Raw genomic sequence first — 21,603 nt, forward strand, 5'->3', positions numbered from 1 at the left:
TTTCCAAGAGATGACATGGGGGTTTAATCATGAAGTTTGGGAATTTTCACATTTGTAAACTAATTGCCTTGAGCACAAAGACAAAAACAACAAAAAAAGACTAATTAAGAAAACCAGTCTTTAAACTGGAGTCACTGGAGTGAATGTGACAGAATCCATGCTGCCAGTCAGTTAGTGATTGACTGATTAAAACATGAAGTTGATATTTGGATCACAGCAGAACCTAAAGCCCACAAAACCAAAAAAGAAGCATGGACATGTATGTCTGGGTCTGTGTCTGTGTGTGTTTGTGTGTGTGTGTGTGCGCGAGCAAGCATGCATGAATGTGTTAGTGTAGGCGTGAATGTGTGTATGTGTTTGTGTGCATCAGCATTGGCTGTCCTTTCTTCTTGACCAAGTGTGTAGCGACCAAAGAGCTGCATCACAAACAATAAAAAAGTGAGGAATAAATAACACAAACAGAAATAAAGAAGTGAGTACAATTCTCACAACTGTAAACTGGTAGCTACATACGCATGTATGGGAGCAGGCATATATTTGTGAGTGTGTGTGTGTGTGGGGGGGGGGGGGTAGGTGTGTATCACTTTGTACATTTAGTGTGTGTGTAAAATTATGTTTTTTTCTCCAGGTCCTTCAAATGTGGGTCTGGCCATCCTGAAGCAGCTGTATGTGTGTGTGTGTGTGTGTGTATGTTTTTGTTTGTATGAATGTGTGCATGTGTTTTTATGTGTGTGTATGTATGTGTGTGTGCCAATTCCCCCCAGCTAGACACATCACAGATAGTGATGTCCAACAGATAGTGGCATGTCCAACTGCTGTCAGTGAACTGCACTCTACACACATTCTGCTGTCAAACTGCACCACACACACCTTCATGATGTGTGTGGTTATCAGTGGGTGTAAACAGAAACCACAACTCTCTGTCCTGCTTTGGCTCTTTATTTATGAAACAACAATAGATACACAGTGGAAGTGATGCGTACAGCCAACAGTTTGGCATTTGACTTTAAAAGACATGATTAAGAACAGAAAAAAAAATATGATGCTATTTAAAATTCAAATTTAAAAAAATCCTTCAATAGAAATACACACATAAAATGCAGAAAAAAATATTTTTGGGGAAAAATACGATAATGTAATAATAAAACGCAATACATTTTTTACAGACGCAATACATTTTTTACAGACAAGCAAAATGATGCTTGTTGGAGTCAGAATTTAGTTCTATATTGTCCTGCCCCTACAAGTCCTACTTTATGCTAGTATCTAATTAGCAATTAGCAAGTAATTAGCACCGGTTCCTCTCTACCGGACCGAACCACAACGCAGATTTCAGTGCCACTTAACGCTGATCAGATGTGTGTGGCAGGTCTGTTAAACAGGTGTGTAGGTCTGTAGCTGGTCTGTTGATTTCTCTTGGTTTTCTTCTCTACTGCAGACTAGCTGTTTCATCTCCACCAGCAGTGTTATAGTGAACTCTGCTCATTTCTGACACTGAAGCAGGTCACATGAACAAGAACAACTCAGTTCATTCAGGATCTGACTCTGCACATGGTAAAATGGATGTTAATGGACACAATGAGAAAACAATCTGATTATAACAGCTTGCTAATGAGATTTTTACCTTTGTTTCTTTTGGTGCAATAAACCACAGCCACGATAATGTGGAGGAAGATCACAGTGACCAAAGCAAAGGGGATGTAGGGCAGAGTCTGAGGAGAGACTGTAACAACACAACAAACACTGACCCCAGTCTTACACAGCAGCAGAATACATTTATTTAGCACAGCTGTGAACTGTTTACTCTTCCAAACACTCCCTCTTAAACTAAATGTTAAACTAAATGTCGTTTACTACTATTATTATTATTAGTATTCGTAGTAGTAGTATATAGTGGGGAATCATTTTATGGAGTTGATGGGAGAATATTATTAAACAAATGCATCTTAAATTCAGTGGTAGTTGATGAACAGAATGAATGTGGGCCCTCTGCAAGAATAGAAAATATGATGAGTTGAAAGTACTGAAGGTTCTGTGCTTTCATGCGTTTTACATGTTTACATTTATATTTTGTACTACAAAACTGATGTATGTACAGTTTGTAAAAGCAAAAGTATTCGGTTCACTGTGTTACTGGTGGTTAATAGGATGGCTAAGTGTGAGGTTACAGGTTCTGTAGGTGCAGTGTGTCCTTCAGTCATTTTCTGTGAGTGAATGAAACAGGGACTGCTGGGTCAAGTCCTCATGGAGTGGATTAGTCTTCACCTGAGCAGAATAGCTGTCCCGGGGGGGGTCTCTCTCTCTCTCTCTCTCGCTCTCTCGCTCTCTCTCGCTTTCGCTCTCTGCAGACATTCTCCCTCATTCCTGGCCTGGCTACCTCCTGTCACATCTCTGTTGTGCTTGGACTGACTTTTCATTGTTACCCTACCAGTCCCAGTGTCTGCCTTTGTCTGTCCCCATTCATGTCTTTGTAACTGTCCCAATCCCAGCTGTGGTTCGGTTCCTGTTATCCCGTATCCCGTGCTCCTACTCTCAGCCGGGCTCCCGTCCATCCCACTGCCCAAGCTGGAACCCACTCGTCTCCTGTCCAGCCTGCTGTCAGGTCTCTGGTTGTGGTACAAAGTCCTGTTTCCACCCCTCACCCGATGGACTTGCCCCTTTTTTTCCTCCTTTCCCACCTGTCCTTGTCCAGGTTCTCCAGACCCTGCTGTGTGATGCTGGGCTTGGGCTCCCTTGTCAACTGTTATGCACGTCAGGAGCCCCGTGTTAAGGAGGGTGTGGGTGCTACTGTAACACCCCTCACCACCATCACACAGGAGCCCCGTGTTAAGGAGGGTGTGGGTGCTACTGTAACACCCCTCACCACCATCACACAGGAGCCCCGTGTTAAGGAGGGTGTGGGTGCTACTGTAACACCCCTCACCACCATCACACAGGAGCCCCGTGTTAAGGGGGGTGTGGGTGCTACTGTAACACCCCTCACCACCATCACACAGGAGCCCCGTGTTAAGGGGGGTGTGGGTGCTACTGTAACACCCCTCACCACCATCACACAGGAGCCCCGTGTTAAGGGGGGTGTGGGTGCTACTGTAACACCTCTCACCACCATCCTCCTCCCCATGTGCTCCTTTGTTTGTTTTTGTTCCTCCACATGCTTTGTGTGGTTCATGCCCTCACACAGGGGTCCTGTGTTTCCCCTTTCACTTTCCCCCGTCACCTGGGTCTAGTCTCACCCTCATTATTTACCCTATAAAGCCCAATCCTGTACAACCACTAATGTCAGTTATTTTGCCTTAATCGCTTGTATGACATTGTGTATGCAACATTAGCACAGTACGTTCACGTGCGCTTTCATTTTCATTAAAAACAAAAACGCATCAAACCAGGCTAAGTCACGCTTGCATCCTGCCCCACACTCGTTAAACCAATGCGTGTTACCTCCATTGGTAGTTGATGGACTGAATGTCTTATAACCTTTTGGAGACGTCATTGTAGTAGTAGGTTTAGTTGAAGCTGTTGGACTTGTTGTGTCAGTGTCCACTGGAGGAGGATTTACAGGTTTATATGGAGCCTCTGCAAGATTAGAAAAGTGTGATCAATTATAAGTAATGAGGGTTCAGGGCTGTTATGTATTTAACATGTTTAGATTTTGTACTACAGAACTGATGTATGTACAGTTTGGCCAAGCAGACGTGTTCACTCCTCTGTGTGTCAGTGGTGGTGATACGTTGGCTACGTCTGAAGCTGCAGGGCTCTGTAGATGCAGTGTGTCCTTCAGTCATTTTCTGAATGAATGAATTAGGGACTTCTGAGTCAAGTCTCTCTCTCTCTCTCTCTCTCTCTCTCTCTCTCAGTGCATTTCAGTTCAGTAAGTTTTATTGGCATGAGCATATACAACTATAGTATTGTAATATTGCCAAAGCAGTATTATAACATGAACATTACACAACATTACAACCTTTGCAATTATGGAAATTAAGAATTCTGTTATGATAAAGAACTTGAAGAGAAACTGTAATTGGTCTGAAATAATAATAATTAGAAGTAAAAGGGAAGAAGTGAAAAGAAAGGAAAATGAATAAATAATAATGATGGAAAATAATAAATAGTTAATAATAATAATAATAATAATAATAATAATAATAATAATAATAATAATAATAATAATAATAATAATAATAAATAGTTAATAATAAATAGTTAATAATAATAAATAGTTAGGTAACTTTTATAAACTGGATAATATAGTCTGTTTGTGTGTGTGTGTGTGTGTTTGGGTGGGTTAATCACTGTCCCTCATCTTATGGCAGGCAGATATGTATCACGCAGCTAAAGCGCTGCTTTCCTTCTTTTCGCCCAGTAGGATGGGCAGTTTGTCAGTGTTAGACAGACACTTAAAGTTGGGTGGATCGTCTCAGATTTTGTAAAGTAAATTTGCCATATTTGGATGAATTTTTCACATTCAGTGAGGAAGTGCAGCTCTGTCTCTACAGTGTCATATTTACATTGCTGACAGAGTCTCTGTTCTCTGGGCAGCCATGACATTTATATCGGCTGGTCTGGACGGCAAGCTGTGTTCTCTGAGTCTGGACTTTGTCAACGTGGTTCTGTGTTTAATGTCAGTCACTGTGTACAGGTCGTCTGCTACAGTGTACTGACGTTTTAGGGCCAGATAACGTTGCATTTTGCTTTGTGCTTGTGTTTGTGTTCCAGTGGGTGATGTAGTTTAGTTTGTGAAGTGTAATAATTTGGTTTGGTCTGATTGTTTGTACTTCAGACTGGTCCTGATGTGTTAGTGTTAGTGTGTGTTAATGAACTCAGTGTCAGCACCAGCTGTGAGAGGAGACTCTTCTCTCTGCTCTTATTTTTTTTCCCTTTCTTTCTCTCCCTCTCTGCCTCCCTCCTTCTCTCTCTCTCTGCTTCCCTCCTTCTCTCTCTCTTTATGCAATAGTTTATGCTCCATCACATTTGATAAATATGAATGGTTGAGAAAAATCTTGTATTTGTAGAGTCAGTGGTTCTAGCCCATCTGGTCTATTACACAGTTAGTGTTAACCATCCTCCAACTCCAGTCATGGTCAGTGTCTGACCACTGAAACACTGCTGGCTGGATATCTTTCACTGTCAGAACACTCTCAGCCTACCAGTATCACTGAATCCAGTAACACTGCTGTACCTGAACCACTCATACCTCACACATCTGAACAGATGTGAGCACCTCAAACCATGTAGTACCTTCCTGTTCTTGAAACTGGGTGATGAAGCTGAAATGAAACTCCCATATGACTCTGTTGTAAATTACTTTGTACTGAAAGTGATGCATTTGCCCTGGTTCTGAAATAAAGTGTTCCATTTTGATGTTTATATGATTGTGAATGTCTTAAGTAATGCCACAAAACTAACAGTTAAATAAAGGTCAGAGACAATATATGTAACTCTGATAGAGCATCAGTGTGGAAGCCTTCACTAGAATTCTTTATATTAAGTCAGCAATTGTCACGGAACGCTCCCCTCACCACTGGTCACGTGGTACGGCCCACCGCCTGCAGTTGAAGTCACTTTTTGTTCTGTAATCACGCCCCCATGATGGCACACACCTGCCCCTGGTTTAATGTTGTGTGTGTCTGTGTGTAGTTAAACCCCTGTTGGTGTGTGCATTAGTGTTGGTCATTGTTTGTGTTGCTAGTCCTACGTGTATTCATGTTAAACGTATATGTTTGTGTTGCCGTCGTTAGTGTTCCTGCAGTGTTACGTTTATTCGTGTTATCCGTTTATGTTGTGTGAGTGCCGTCGTCGTAAGCGTTAAGTATCAATAAATGTCTTTCAAAGTCGAGGGAGTCTGTGCGTCCTGCTCCGCGCCCTGCGGCACTCCAGCTGTTACAGCAATCAAGTGGCACATACAACAAATGCTACAGATTCTTGAAGTGCTGATGTTTGTTCAGTTTTCCAACGGATCTCAAAGAGTTTGTCTGTGTGTCTAGTGAGGGGTCTGGTGTTGTCTGTACAGGCAAAGGTCTGAGTAACAGAAATGATCCAGTTAGATTCCCATTCTAATTAGATTTCCATTCCCATCATGTATGAAGACTTAAGCGTCGGTCACATCTAACTGCCACCTCGCTCATGTTTTCACATGGGTGGAGCAAAATGAGGGGATTATGGGCGGTCTTGGTATTGTGTAATTTTGGGGAACGTAGTCCTTCAGAAAACAGCTAACACTACTTGTGACATTGTTTTAATAATTAGTATAAGAATAGCAGCTGCTTTTCTTTCAGAAAGAAGCAAGTAAAGCTCTTGCCCCTTCAAGTGAATGAGGTTTTTCACCAGGCAGATTTTTCTCGTGTTCGGTGTGAAAGATTATTTATACTGCAGATTTAGTGTCTGATGCTGCCTTTAAATTGAACCTAAATAAGATGCCTTAGCAGGCAGCATATGTCAGAGGGAGAACAGTGATCACACATTTATTCAACAGTCTTGGATCTGGAAGCATATTGGTCATTATTTCCATAGACATTCCAGAAAATTCTAATCTAAAGCCTCAACCCAAGCAGCTACAAAATTAAGATAAAAAAAGAGCAAAATTACAAGACTTTATACATAAATGCTTCATGAACTACAAATTCCATAATGCCCTCATACAGGTAGCTGAGATATGTGTACACTGAGAGAGACTGAGCTACAGCGTCATTTGTCATGGCATACTATGTCATTTCAACCAAGAAAATTGTAACATATTTATATGTGTAGGCCAAACTCTCAACTATGAAGTCTTGTTCTTGTTTGCCCCAACTGCTGTGGTCATCTGTGGTCTCTTGCAGAGATATTGTTATTCATCAATTGTTATTCAGGACAGTAAATCACTCTACCAGCTGTGGGTTCCTCTCGGATGTGCTATGACAGGGATGCTGCTCGTATGTGGTCACTCTTTGATTAGTCAGTGTTGGACAAACTCTGCTGTTGATCAATCAAGATAAGACTAAAGAAATTCTGAACCATAAGGAGTTAATGCTGGAGCAGAGCTGAGAGTGGAGCTGGAGCAGAGTTGGTGGACTGAAGACGTACATTTGGAGAAATCTCTCCCTTGGGCTTGTGCTCTCTCTCTCTCCCTCTCTCTCTCTGTCATGCTCTCTCTCAGTCACATTCTATTTCTGTCTCTCCTTCTCGCTCTCTTTTTTCTGCCTGGATGCCCCAGCAGACATGCTCTACTGTTCCTGGCCTGGCCACCCACTTCACCTTCTTTAATGTCCATGTTGTCTTTCTCTCAATCTGGCACTTAGGTAACATTTAGAAAGTATTTTCTGTGCCACATTTCTGTAACTTATTTACAGAGTTTCATTATAATATCTATTTTATTCTAATTGGTTTCATTATAATATCTATTTTATTCTAATTGGTTTCATTATAATATCTATTCTATTCTATTGTGTATCTACTTCTCTTCTATTATGGTAATTAACCCCTTGCTACATTGAACTCATGAAGCTCGGCTCTCCGTGTCGTATTTGTAATGAGACTGATGGAGTCCAGACACTCGCAGATGATGTTAATCACTTGATAATTTATTAAGAGAGAGGAAGTCCAAAGCTGTAGTCAAAATTCTCTGCACTGGTGGATTGAGAATGAGTGAAGAGCCAGCTATATTTTTCTATATATTTAGACTGCTGACACCAGTTTCCTGTAAAGTATCCAATCTTTGCACTGCACATTTAGTAGGTCAAATCCTATGTTAGGTTGACAGAACCGCTGACAAAGCAGGATGTATTAAGAAAGGAATTTTAGAAAGGTGGTTATGCATATTCTCATAACACATTAGACAATGCAGTAGAGCATTCTCTTCAGAATATAAATTGTAATTACAGGAATAATTTGGAATCAGATACATTTTGTAGTTTTATGTGCATTAAACCTTTGCCTGCACCTCTGCCTTTGGTTGTAGGTAAGTGGGACAGGGGTAAATAATTACAGTAACAGAAGCTCCAAATATGTCACTTGTAATGTGAAGCTAACATCAACATTGACTAAATCAACTTTTATGACTGTTTGTTTACGCCCATTTGCAACTTGTCATAGCAAAGCCTTGCTTCTTATTTTAGATGTTTTAAATCAAAAATCTAAAATAAGAACACATTAGTGATTTTGATCCAGCTGGTCCACCAACATTACTGATTTGCACACTGTGCAGTTTTCAACACGATAATGTAACGCAGAGGCAGAGGCAGACAGGACTTGATGCATGTAAATGAAAGTTCTTCATTTGCAAAACAGGTAGACACAACGGCAAAATTAACAAAATGATGCAAACTAAGCACTGACTAAATGGAACACCAAAAGGAGAAAAATGATACAGGAACTGTGCAGAAACAATAAAATTGTGATGTAACATTTGATACTAAGACATCGAAGCTCGTATCACACTGTGTACTGAAGCTTGTATCAGTTACTATTACCACTAAAGTTAATATTACCATTAATAGTACCACTAAAGTTACTAACAACACGTGACTAATGACGGTCGAAGCTTTAGACATCACTGAAGCACAGGATGAGGGTGAGACTGTTTCATAAGTTTGGCACTGTCCTGTAACTTGGAAGCTTTTTCTTTTTACTAAAAAAAACAAATGGAAATGCTAATTATAGAAGTCAAAAGTGAGAGTAAACGTTTCATAACGCCAACCTGTTGTCTTTTACATAAAAGGGAAACAATGATTTTAGACAAATAATTTCAGAATTTAATTACTAAACATCATTACTGATCATCCATTACTAACAACACGTGACTAATGACGGTCGAAGCTTTAGACATCACTGAAGCACAGGATGAGGGTGAGACTGTTTCATAAGTTTGGCACTGTCCTGTAACTTGGAAGCTTTTTCTTTTTACTAAAAAAAACAAATGGAAATGCTAATTATAGAAGTCAAAAGTGAGAGTAAACGTTTCATAACGCCAACCTGTTGTCTTTTACATAAAAGGGAAACAATGATTTTAGACAAATAATTTCAGAATTTAATTACTAAACATCATTACTGATCATCCATTTTTTTTAATGACATATGAAGGCGGCGGAGTGTTGTAATAGTTTCTAATGCTGCGCAGTTTTGAATATATGGCTGCTATAATTTCTGAGAACTACCAGGTGTCACTGTTTTGTCACCAGCTTTCAATGCTCCAATGCTTCAAATCCTTCAGCAGTACAATAAGGAAGAACCTCAAACGCTTCACAGGACTTCGTCTGCACATCATTACCAAGAAGGAAGTTAAACAGTAAACACTAGAATAACAAGCAGGCTAATAACGTTACCAAACAACAATAATCTCACGGGAGGACGAGAGAGCGCACATTCAAAGACCCACAGCCAAGACGATAAAACAAGGGATATTTATACAAAGATTAACGAATGCAAACTAGACAAAGATGAAAACAGTGACAGGAAAACCAAACGAGGGGTCGGAACAGAAAAACCAAAACAAAGAAGCATGTGTGTTAAAAACCTGAGAAATTCTTACTTGAACTGCCAAAGATATTTGTTACAATTAAAGGAGTATTTGACCATCACTAAACTAAACGTTACTGGTAATGGGCACAGATGACAGCACAACAACAAATATGACAGCAGAAAGTCTACAAGCAACTCAGACAACCAAGACTTTGCTAGTGTGGATACATAAGAAAACCTTAAAGCTGGATTTATCATTTACAGTTGGATTTGGATCAAATACCGTGTTTTACCTTTAATGGTGAGTCTGATGGCTTTATAGTTCCACTGGTTAGGATAACACCTGTAGACTCCCTCATCCTCTTCAGTCAGGTGTGATATGAGTAGAAAGAGATTTCCTGGAGAGTGAGCAGTACCCATCTGAACTCTGTTTCTGTTTTGTTCACTCTCACTGGTGATCACGTCCCATGTTTTACTGCTTGTGTTGCGTTTCTTCCAGGTGAAACTCTCAGGTTTGGCGTGTGGGTCAGTACAGGAGCAGGGCAGCAGTACTGATTCTCCTGTGTATGCAGTGATGACGTCTCTCCTCAGATTCCCTTGCAGCATACAGCCTGCAGAAACACACGGGATAAAGGCCTTCACTATTAAACATGGCTGCATATGTACATGTAAAATGATTATATATGACATACTCCATTATTATTATTATATATGACATACTCCATTATTATTAAATATGACATACTTAATTATTATATATGACATACTTAATTGCTCCAGGTCCAGTCACCTGATGGTACTGATGGTACCAGCCAACTGATGATGGTACTGGAAATCATTAAGAGATTTCCCAATATATGCTGGTATGATGGATGCATGACCATCAAGTTATAAGATTTAAATGTCTGATTATATTGATTATAGATTGTCTCTCTCCCTCCCTCCTTCTCTCTCTCTCTCTCTCTCTCCATCCCTTTCTTTCTCTCCCCCTCTCTCTAGAGCAAATGAGAACAGTAGTAACTAAATAAGTAAACTAAACAAGTCGTGTGTAATATGGGTATATAACTGACTAGAACCTAAACAGGACAGAAGACAAGAGTCATTAACTACAGGTATGAAATACAAATACAAACAGAAGATGTAACTAGAAACAGACAGAAGTAGAACTGCAGATCCTGCTGCTGGACAGATTTTTTGTTTTATGTAGTACAGTAGTTATTGGTACAGACCAGTCGCTATATGCAGTATGGCCCACCGCCTGCAGTTGAAGTCACTTTTTGTTTTGTAACCACGCCCCCATGATGGCACAAACCTGCCCCTGGTTTAATGTTGTGTGTGTCTGTGTGTATTTAAACCCCTGTTGGTGTGTGCATTAGTGTTGGTCATTGTTTGTGTTGCTAGTCCTACGTGTATTCATGTTAAACGTATATGTTCATGTTGCTGTCATGTTCCTGCCAGTGTTACGTGTATTCGTGTTATCCGTTTATTTTGTGTGAGTGCCGTCGTCGTAAGTGTTATGTGTTAATAAATGTCCGTCAAAGTCGAGGGAGTCTGTGCGTCCTGCTCCGCGCCCTGCGGCACTCCAGCTGTTACAGCAATCAAGTGGTACATACATCAAATGCTACAGATTCTTGAAGTGCTGATGTTTGTTCAGTTTTCCACCTGATCTCACTGAGTTTGTCTGTGTGTCTAGTGAGGGGTCTGGTGTTGTCTGTACAGGAAAAGGTCTGAGTAACAGAAATGATCCAGTTAGATTCCCATTCTAATTAGATTTCCATTCCCATCATGTATGAAGACTTAAGCGTCGGTCACATCTAACTGCCACCTCGCTCATGTTTTCACATGGGTGGAGCAAAATGAGGGGATTATGGGCGGTCTTGGTATTGTGTAATTTTGGGAAACGTAGTCCTTCAGAAAACAGCTAACACTACTTGTGACATTGTTTTAATAATTAGTATAAGAATAGCAGCTGCTTTTCTTTCAGAAAGAAGCAAGTAAAGCTCTTGCCCCTTCAAGTGAATGAGGTTTTTCACCAGGCAGATTTTTCTTGTGTTCGGTGTGAAAGATTATTTATACTGCAGATTTAGTGTCTGATGCTGCCTTTAAATTGAACCTAAATAAGATGCCTTAGCAGGCAGCATATGTCAGAGGGAGTGATCACACATTTATTCAACAGTCTTGGATCTGGAAGCATAATGGTCAGTATTTCCATAGACATTCCAGAAAATTCTAATTTAAAGCCTCAACCCAACCAGCTACAAAATTAAGATAAAAAAAGAGCAAAATTACAAGACTTTGTACATAAATGCTTCATGAACTACAAATTCCATAATGCCCTCATACAGGTAGCTGAGATATGTGTACACTGAGAGAGACTGAGCTACAGCGTCATTTGTCATGGCATACTATGTCATTTCAACCAAGAAAATCATAACATATTTATATGTGTACACCAAACTCTCAACTATGAAGTCTTGTTCTTGTTTGCCACCAACTGCTGTGGTCATCTGTGGTCTCTTGCAGAGATATTGTTATTCATCAATTGTTATTCAGGACAGTAAATCACTCTACCAGCTGTGGGTTCCTCTCAGATGTGCTATGACAGGGATGCTGCTCGTATGTGGTCACTCTTTGATTAGTCAGTGTTGGACAAACTCGGCTGTTGATCAATCAAGATCAGACTAAAGAAATTCTGAACCATATGGAGTTAATGCTGGAGCAGAGCTGAGAGTGGAGCTGAAGCATATTTGGTGGACTGAAGACGTACATTTGGAGAAATCTCTCCCTTGGGCTTGTTCTCTCTCTCTCTCTCTCTCTCTCTCTCTCGATGCTCCAGCAGACATGCTCTACTGTTCCCGGCCTGGCCACCCACTTCACCTTCTTTAACCCTTTGCTACATTGAACTTATGAAGCTCGGCTCTCCGCGTAGTATTTGTAATGAGACTGATGGACTCCAGACACTCGCAGATGATGTTAATCACTGATAATTTATGAAGAGAGGGGAAATCCAAAGGTGTAGTCAAAATTCTCTACACTGGTAGATTGAGGCCGAGTGAAGAGCCAGCTATATTTTTATATATATTTAGAGTGCTGACACCAGTTTCCTGTAAAGTATCCAATCTCTGCACTATAAGTTTAGTAGGTCAAATCCTATGTTAGGCTGACAGAACCACTGAAAAAGCAGGATGCATTAAGACAGGAATTTCAGAAAGGTGGTTATGTATATTCTCATAACACATGCTAGACAATGCAGTAGAGCATTCTCTTCAGAATATAAATTATAATTACAGGAATAATTTGGAATCAGATACATTTTGTAATTTTATGTGCATTAAACCTTTGCCGGCACCTCTGCCTTTGGTTGTAGGTAAGTGGGACAGGGGTAAATAATTACAGTAACAAGCTCCAAATATGTCACTTGTAATGTCAAGCTGACATCAACATTGACTAAATCAACTTTTATGACTGTTTGTTTACGCCCATTTGCAACTTGTCATAGTAAAGCCTTGCTTCTTATTTTAGATGTTTTAAATCAAAAATCTAAAATAAGAACACATTAGTGATTTTGATCCAGCTGGTCCACCAACATTAATGATCTGCACACTGTGTAGTTTTCAGAACGATAATGTAACGCAGAGGCAGACAGGACTTGACGCACATGTGTAAACGAAAGTTCTTCATTTGCAAAACAGGTAGACACAACGGCAAAATTAACAAAATGATGCAAACTAAGCAATGACTAAATGGAACACCAAAAAGGGAGAAAAATGATACAGGAACTGTGCAGAAACAATAAAATTGTGATGTAACATTTGATACTAAGACATCGAAGCTCGTATCACACAGTGTACCGAAGCTTGTATCAGTTACTATTACCATTAAAGTTAATATTACCATTAATATTACCACTAAAGTTACTAACAACACGTGAATAATGATGGTCGAAGCTTCAGACGTCACTGAAGCACAGAATGAGGGTGAGACTTTCATAAGTTTGGCACTGTCCTATAACTTGGAAGCTTTATCTTTTTACTAAAAAAAATTGGAAATGTGCTAATTATAGAAGTCAAAAGTGAGAGTAAACATTTCCTAACGCCAACCTGTTGTACTTACATAAAAGGGAAACAATGATTTTACACAAATTATTTCAGAATTTAATTATTAAACATCATTACTGATCATCCTTTTTTTTTTTTTTAATGACATATGAAGGCGGTGCAGTGTTGTATTGTTTATAGTGCTGCGCAGTTTTGAATCTTTAGCTGCTATAATTTCTGAAAACCACCAGGTGTCGCTGTTTGTCACCAGCTTTCAATGCTCCAAAGCTTCGAATCCTTCAGCAGTACAATAAGGAAGAACCTCAAACGCTTCACAAGACTTCATCTGCACATCATTACCAAGAAGGAAGTTAAACAGTAAACACTAGAATAACGAGCAGGCTAATAACGTTACCAAACAACAATAATCTCACGGGAGGACGAGAGAGCGCACATTCAAAGACCCACAGCCAAGACGATAAAACAAGGGATATTTATACAAAGATTAACGAATGCAAACTAGACAAAGATGAAAACAGTGACAGGAAAACCAAACGAGGGGTCGGAACAGAAAAACCAAAACAAAGAAGCATGTGTGTTAAAAACCTGAGAAATTCTTACTTGAACTGCCAAAGATATTTGTTACAATTAAAGGAGTATTTGACCATCACTAAACTAAACGTTACTGGTAATGGGCACAGATGACAGCACAACAGCAAATATAACAGCAGAAAGTCTACAAGTAACTCAGACAACCAAGACTTTGCTAGTGTGGATACATAAGAAAACCTTAAAGCTGGATTTATCATTTGCAGTTGGATTTGTATCAAATACCGTGTTTTACCTTTAATGATGAGTTTGATGTATTTATAGTTCCACTGGTTAAGATAACACCAGTATTCTCCCTCATCCTCTTCAGTCAGGTGTGATATGAGTAGAGAGAGATTTCCTGGAGAGTGAGCAGTACCCATCTGAACTCTGTTTCTGTACTGTTCACTCTCACTGGTGATCACATCCCATGTTTGTCTTCTTGTGTTGTATTTCTGCCAGGTGAAACTCTCAGGTTTGGCGTGTGGTTCAGTACAGGAGCAGAGCAGCTGTACTGAGTCTCCTGTGTATGCAGTGATGACGTCTGTCCTCAGATTCCCTACCAACATGCAGCCTGCAGAAACACACGAGATAAAGGCCTTCACTATTAAACATAGCTGCACATTTACATGTAAAATGGTTATTATTATATATGACATACTCCGTTATTATTATTATATATGACATACTTAATTGTTATTGTATATCACATACTCCATTTTTATTATAGATGGCATACTTAACTATTATATATGGCATACTTAATTGCTCCAGGTCCAGTCACCTGATGGTACTGATGGTACCAGCCAACTGATGATGGTACTGGAAATCACTAAGAGATTTCCCAATAGATGTTGGTATGATGGATACATGACCATCAAGTTATAAGATGTAAATGTCTGATTATATTTTGTCTCTCTCCCTCCCTCCTTCTCTCTCTCCCCCTCTGCCCACCCTCGCTCCCTCCCTCCCTCCCTCCCTCCCTCCCTCCCTCCCTCCTTCTCTCCTTCTCTCTCCATCCCTCATTCTCTCTCTATTTCTTCCTTTCTCTCTCTCTCTCCTTCCCTCCTCTCTCTCTCCCTCTTTCTTTTTCTCCCCCTCTCTCTAGATAAATGAGAACAGTAGTAACTAAATAAGGAAACTAAACAAGTTGTGTGTAATATGGGTATATAACTGACTAGAACCTAAAAAGGACAGAAGACAAGAGTCATTAACTACAGGCATGAAATACAAATACAAACAGAAGATGTAACTAGAAACAGACAGAAGTAGAACTGCAGATCCTGCTGCTGGATAGATTTTTTGTTTTATGTAGTACAGTAGTTATTGATACAGACCAGTCGCTATATGCAGTACGGCCCACTGAGTGCAGTTGAAATGATTTTTTGTTTTGTAACCACGCCCCCATGATGGCACACACCTGCCCCTGGTTTAATGTTGTGTGTGTCTGTGTGTAGTTAAACCCCTGTTGGTGTGTGCATTAGTGTTGGTCATTGTTTGTGTTGCTAGTCCTACGTGTATTCATGTTAAACGTATATGTTTGTGTTGCGTCGTTAGTGTTCCTGCAGTGTTACGTGTATTCGTGTTATCCGTTTATGTTGTGTGAGTGCCGTCGTCGTAAGCGTTATGTATCAATAAATGTCTGTCAAAGTCAAGGGAGTCTGTGCGTCCTGCTCCGCGCACTGCGGCACTCCAGCTGTTACAGCAATCAAGTGGCACATACAACAAATGCTACAGATTCTTGAAGTGCTGATGTTTGTTCAGTTTTCCACCTGATCTCACTGAGTTTGTCTGTGTGTCTAGTGAGGGGTCTGGTGTTGTCTGTACAGGCAAAGGTCTGAGTAACAGAAATGATCCAGTTAGATTCCCATTCTAATTACATTCCCATCATGTATGAAGACTTAAAATTTAAGATTTAATTTTTTCACATGGGTTGAGCAAAATCAGGTGATTATGGCTGCTCTTCATGTTGTTTAATTTTGGGGAAGGTAGTCATTCAGAAAACAGCTAACACTACTTGTGACATTGTTTAAAATAGTATTTGACCATCACTGAACTAAAGGTTACTGGTAATGTGCAAAGATGACAGCACAACAACAAATATGACAGCAGAAAGTCTACAAGTAACTCAGACAACCAAGATTTTGCTAGTGTGGATACCTAAGAAAACCTTAAAGCTGGATTTATCATTTGCAGTTGGATTTGGATCAAATACAGTGTTTTACCTTTAATGATGAGTCTGATGGCTTTATAGTTCCACTGGTTAGGATAACACCTGTAGACTCCCTCATCCTCTTCAGTCAGGTGTGATATGAATAGAGAGAGATTTCCTGGAGAGTGAACAGTACCCATCTGAACTCTGTTTCTGTACTGTTCACTCTCACTGGTGATCACGTCCCATGTGTTTCTGTTTGTGTTGCGTTTCCTCCAGGTGAAACTCTCATGTTTGGCGTGTGGGTCAGTACAGGAGCAGGGCAGCAGTACTGAGTCTCCTGTGTATGCAGTGATGACGTCTGTCCTCAGATTCCCTACCAACATGCAGCCTGCAGAAACACACAGGATAAAGGCCTTCACTATTAAACATGGCTGCACATGTACATGTAAAATGGCTGTTATTACATATGACATACTCCATTATTATTATATATGACATACTCCATTATTATTATATATGACATACTTAATTATTATATATGACATACTCCGTTATTATTATTATATATGACATACTTAATTATTATTGTATATCACATACTCCATTATTATTATATATGACATACTTAACTATTATATATGGCATACTTAATTGCTCCAGGTCCAGTCACCTGATGGTACTGATGGTACCAGCCAACTGATGATGGTACTGGAAATCACTAAGAGATTTCCCAATAGATGTTGGTATGATGGATACATGACCATCAAGTTATAAGATGTAAACGTCTGATTATATATTGTCTCTCTCCCTCCCTCCTTCTCTCTCTCCCCCTCTGCCCACCCTCGCTCCCTCCCTCCCTCCTTCTCTCCTTCTCTCTCTATCCCTCATTCTCTCTCTATTTCTTCCTTTCTCTCTCTCTCTCCTTCCCTCCTCTCTCTCTCCCTCTTTCTTTTTCTCCCCCTCTCTCTAGAGCAAATGAGAACAGTAGTAACTAAATAAGGAAACTAAACAAGTTGTGTGTAATATGGGTATATAACTGACTAGAACCTAAAAAGGACAGAAGACAAGAGTCATTAACTACAGGCATGAAATACAAATACAAACAGAAGATGTAACTAGAAACAGACAGAAGTAGAACTGCAGATCCTGCTGCTGGATAGATTTTTTGTTTTATGTAGTACAGTAGTTATTGGTACAGACCAGTCGCTATATGCAGTACAGCCCACTGAGTGCAGTTGAAATGATTTTTTGTTTTGTAACCACGCCCCCATGATGGCACAAACCTGCCCCTGGTTTAATGTTGTGTGTGTCTGTGTGTATTTAAACCCCTGTTGGTGTGTGCATTAGTGTTGGTCATTGTTTGTGTTGCTAGTCCTACGTGTATTCATGTTAAACGTACATGTTCATGTTGCTGTCATGTTCCTGCCAGTGTTACGTGTATTCATGTTATCCGTTTATGTTGTGTGAGTGCCGTCGTCGTAAGCGTTACGTGTTAATAAATGTGTGTCAAAGTCGAGGGAGTCTGTGCGTCCTGCTCCGCGCCCTGCGGTTCTCCAGCTGTTACAGCAGTCAAGTGGCACATACAACAAATGCTACAGATTCTTGAAATGCTGATGTTTGTTCAGTTTTCCACCTGATCTCACTGAGTTTGTCTGTGTGTCTAGTGAGGGGTCTGGTGTTGTCTGTACAGGCAAAGGTCTGAGTAACAGAAATGATCCAGTTAGATTCCCATTCTAATTAGATTTCCATTCCCATCATGTATGAAGACTTAAGCGTCGGTCACATCTAACTGCCACCTCGCTCATGTTTTCACATGGGTGGAGCAAAATGAGGGGATTATGGGCGGTCTTGGTATTGTGTAATTTTGGGGAACGTAGTCCTTCAGAAAACAGCTAACACTACTTGTGACATTGTTTTAATAATTAGTATAAGAATAGCAGCTGCTTTTCTTTCAGAAAGAAGCAAGTAAAGCTCTTGCCCCTTCAAGTGAATGAGGTTTTTCACCAGGCAGATTTTTCTCGTGTTCGGTGTGAAAGATTATTTATACTGCAGATTTAGTGTCTGATGCTGCCTTTAAATTGAACCTAAATAAGATGCCTTAGCAGGCAGCATATGTCAGAGGGAGAACAGTGATCACACATTTATTCAACAGTCTTGGATCTGGAAGCATATTGGTCATTATTTCCATAGACATTCCAGAAAATTCTAATCTAAAGCCTCAACCCAAGCAGCTACAAAATTAAGATAAAAAAAGAGCAAAATTACAAGACTTTATACATAAATGCTTCATGAACTACAAATTCCATAATGCCCTCATACAGGTAGCTGAGATATGTGTACACTGAGAGAGACTGAGCTACAGCGTCATTTGTCATGGCATACTATGTCATTTCAACCAAGAAAATTGTAACATATTTATATGTGTAGGCCAAACTCTCAACTATGAAGTCTTGTTCTTGTTTGCCCCAACTGCTGTGGTCATCTGTGGTCTCTTGCAGAGATATTGTTATTCATCAAATGCTATTCAGGACAGTAAATCACTCTACCAGCTGTGGGTTCCTCTCAGATGTGCTATGACAGGGATGCTGCTCGTATGTGGTCACTCTTTGATTAGTCAGTGTTGGACAAACTCGGCTGTTGATCAATCAAGATCAGACTAAAGAAATTCTGAACCATATGGAGTTAATGCTGGAGCAGAGCTGAGAGTGGAGCTGGAGCAGAGTTGGTGGACTGAAGACGTACATTTGGAGAAATCTCTCCCTTGGGCTTGTTCTCTCTCTCTCTCTCTCTCTCTCTCTCTCTCGATGCTCCAGCAGACATGCTCTACTGTTCCCGGCCTGGCCACCCACTTCACCTTCTTTAACCCTTTGCTACATTGAACTTATGAAGCTCGGCTCTCCGCGTAGTATTTGTAATGAGGCTGATGGACTCCAGACACTCGCAGATGATGTTAATCACTGATAATTTATGAAGAGAGGGGAAATCCAAAGGTGTAGTCAAAATTCTCTACACTGGTAGATTGAGGCCGAGTGAAGAGCCAGCTATATTTTTATATATATTTAGAGTGCTGACACCAGTTTCCTGTAAAGTATCCAATCTCTGCACTATAAGTTTAGTAGGTCAAATCCTATGTTAGGCTGACAGAACCACTGAAAAAGCAGGATGCATTAAGACAGGAATTTCAGAAAGGTGGTTATGTATATTCTCATAACACATGCTAGACAATGCAGTAGAGCATTCTCTTCAGAATATAAATTATAATTACAGGAATAATTTGGAATCAGATACATTTTGTAATTTTATGTGCATTAAACCTTTGCCGGCACCTCTGCCTTTGGTTGTAGGTAAGTGGGACAGGGGTAAATAATTACAGTAACAAGCTCCAAATATGTCACTTGTAATGTCAAGCTGACATCAACATTGACTAAATCAACTTTTATGACTGTTTGTTTACGCCCATTTGCAACTTGTCATAGTAAAGCCTTGCTTCTTATTTTAGATGTTTTAAATCAAAAATCTAAAATAAGAACACATTAGTGATTTTGATCCAGCTGGTCCACCAACATTAATGATCTGCACACTGTGTAGTTTTCAGAACGATAATGTAGCGCAGAGGCAGACAGGACTTGACGCACATGTGTAAACGAAAGTTCTTCATTTGCAAAACAGGTAGACACAACGGCAAAATTAACAAAATGATGCAAACTAAGCAATGACTAAATGGAACACCAAAAAGGGAGAAAAATGATACAGGAACTGTGCAGAAACAATAAAATTGTGATGTAACATTTGATACTAAGACATCGAAGCTCGTATCACACAGTGTACCGAAGCTTGTATCAGTTACTATTACCACTAAAGTTAATATTACCATTAATATTACCACTAAAGTTACTAACAACACGTGACTAATGATGGTCCAAGCTTCAGACGTCACTGAAGCACAGAATGAGGGTGAGACTTTCATAAGTTTGGCACTGTCCTATAACTTGGAAGCTTTATCTTTTTACTAAAAAAAATTGGAAATGTGCTAATTATAGAAGTCAAAAGTGAGAGTAAACATTTCCTAACGCCAACCTGTTGTACTTACATAAAAGGGAAACAATGATTTTACACAAATTATTTCAGAATTTAATTATTAAACATCATTACTGATCATCCTTTTTTTTTTTTTAATGACATATGAAGGCGGTGCAGTGTTGTATTGTTTATAGTGCTGCGCAGTTTTGAATCTTTAGCTGCTATAATTTCGGAAAACCACCAGGTGTCGCTGTTTGTCACCAGCTTTCAATGCTCCAAAGCTTCGAATCCTTCAGCAGTACAATAAGGAAGAACCTCAAACGCTTCACAAGACTTCGTCTGCACATCATTACCAAGAAGGAAGTTAAACAGTAAACACTAGAATAACGAGCAGGCTAATAACGTTACCAAACAACAATAAACTCACGGGAGGACTAGAGCGCACATTCAGATACCCACAACCAAGATGATAAAACAAGGGATATTTATACAAAGATTAACGAATGCAAACTAGACAAAGATGAAAACAGTGACAGAAAAACCAAAACAAAGAAGCATGTGTGTTAAAAACCTGAGACATTCTTACTTGAACTGCCCAAGATATTTGTTACAATTAAAGGAGTATTTGACCATCACTGAACTAAACGTTACTGGTAATGTGCACAGATGACAGCACAACAGCAAATATAACAGCAGAAAGTCTACAAGTAACTCAGACAACCAAGACTTTGCTAGTGTGGATACATAAGAAAACCTTAAAGCTGGATTTATCATTTGCAGTTGGATTTGGATCAAATACCGTGTTTTACCTTTAATGATGAGTTTGATGTATTTATAGTTCCACTGGTTAAGATAACACCAGTATTCTCCCTCATCCTCTTCAGTCAGGTGTGATATGAGTAGAGAGAGATTTCCTGGAGAGTGAGCAGTACCCATCTGAACTCTGTTTCTGTACTGTTCACTCTCACTGGTGATCACATCCCATGTTTGTCTTCTTGTGTTGTATTTCTGCCAGGTGAAACTCTCAGGTTTGGCGTGTGGTTCAGTACAGGAGCAGGGCAGCTGTACTGAGTCTCCTGTGTATGCAGTGATGACGTCTGTCCTCAGATTCCCTACCAACATGCAGCCTGCAGAAACACACGAGATAAAGGCCTTCACTATTAAACATGGCTGCACATGTACATGTAAAATGGCTGTTATTACATATGACATACTCCATTATTATTATTATATATGACATACTCCATTATTATTATATATGACATACTTAATTATTATATATGACATACTTAATTGCTCCAGGTCCAGTCACCTGATGGTACTGATGGTACCAGCCAAATGATGATGGTACTGGAAATCACTAAGAGATTT

The 21,603-nt window shown here is 39.8% G+C and overlaps 1 protein-coding gene across 1 annotated transcript; it reads right to left on the bottom strand.

The window, feature by feature from the left end:
• Positions 1-948: 948 nt before the first annotated feature.
• Positions 949-21,354, bottom strand: LOC145643472 (immunoglobulin superfamily member 3-like). The gene is made up of 6 exons (XM_081694760.1): positions 21,042-21,354; positions 16,283-16,600; positions 14,314-14,631; positions 9,726-10,043; positions 1,625-1,723; positions 949-1,494 (listed from the first exon to the last, which is right to left on the bottom strand). Exons 1-6 carry the CDS (start codon positions 21,352-21,354, stop codon positions 1,430-1,432), a joined length of 1,431 nt encoding a protein of 476 aa, XP_081550886.1. The 3' UTR covers positions 949-1,429.
• Between the last annotated feature and the right edge of the window lie 249 nt (positions 21,355-21,603).

The sequence above is a fragment of the Electrophorus electricus genome, chromosome 2 (assembly GCF_041902795.1).
Source record: "Electrophorus electricus isolate QZ-2024a chromosome 2, ASM4190279v1, whole genome shotgun sequence".
NCBI lineage: Eukaryota > Metazoa > Chordata > Actinopteri > Gymnotiformes > Gymnotidae > Electrophorus > Electrophorus electricus.

Coding starts and splice junctions, on each gene's coding strand:
- LOC145643472 (XM_081694760.1), bottom strand. CDS start 21,354: ATGTTGGTAGGGAATCTGAGGACAGACGTCATCACTGCATACACAGGA. Junction 16,601..21,041: donor CATCAAACTCATCATTAAAG/GTAAAACACGGT, acceptor GTGTTTCTGCAG/GCTGCATGTTGGTAGGGAAT. Junction 14,632..16,282: donor CATCAGACTCATCATTAAAG/GTAAAACACTGT, acceptor GTGTTTCTGCAG/GCTGCATGTTGGTAGGGAAT.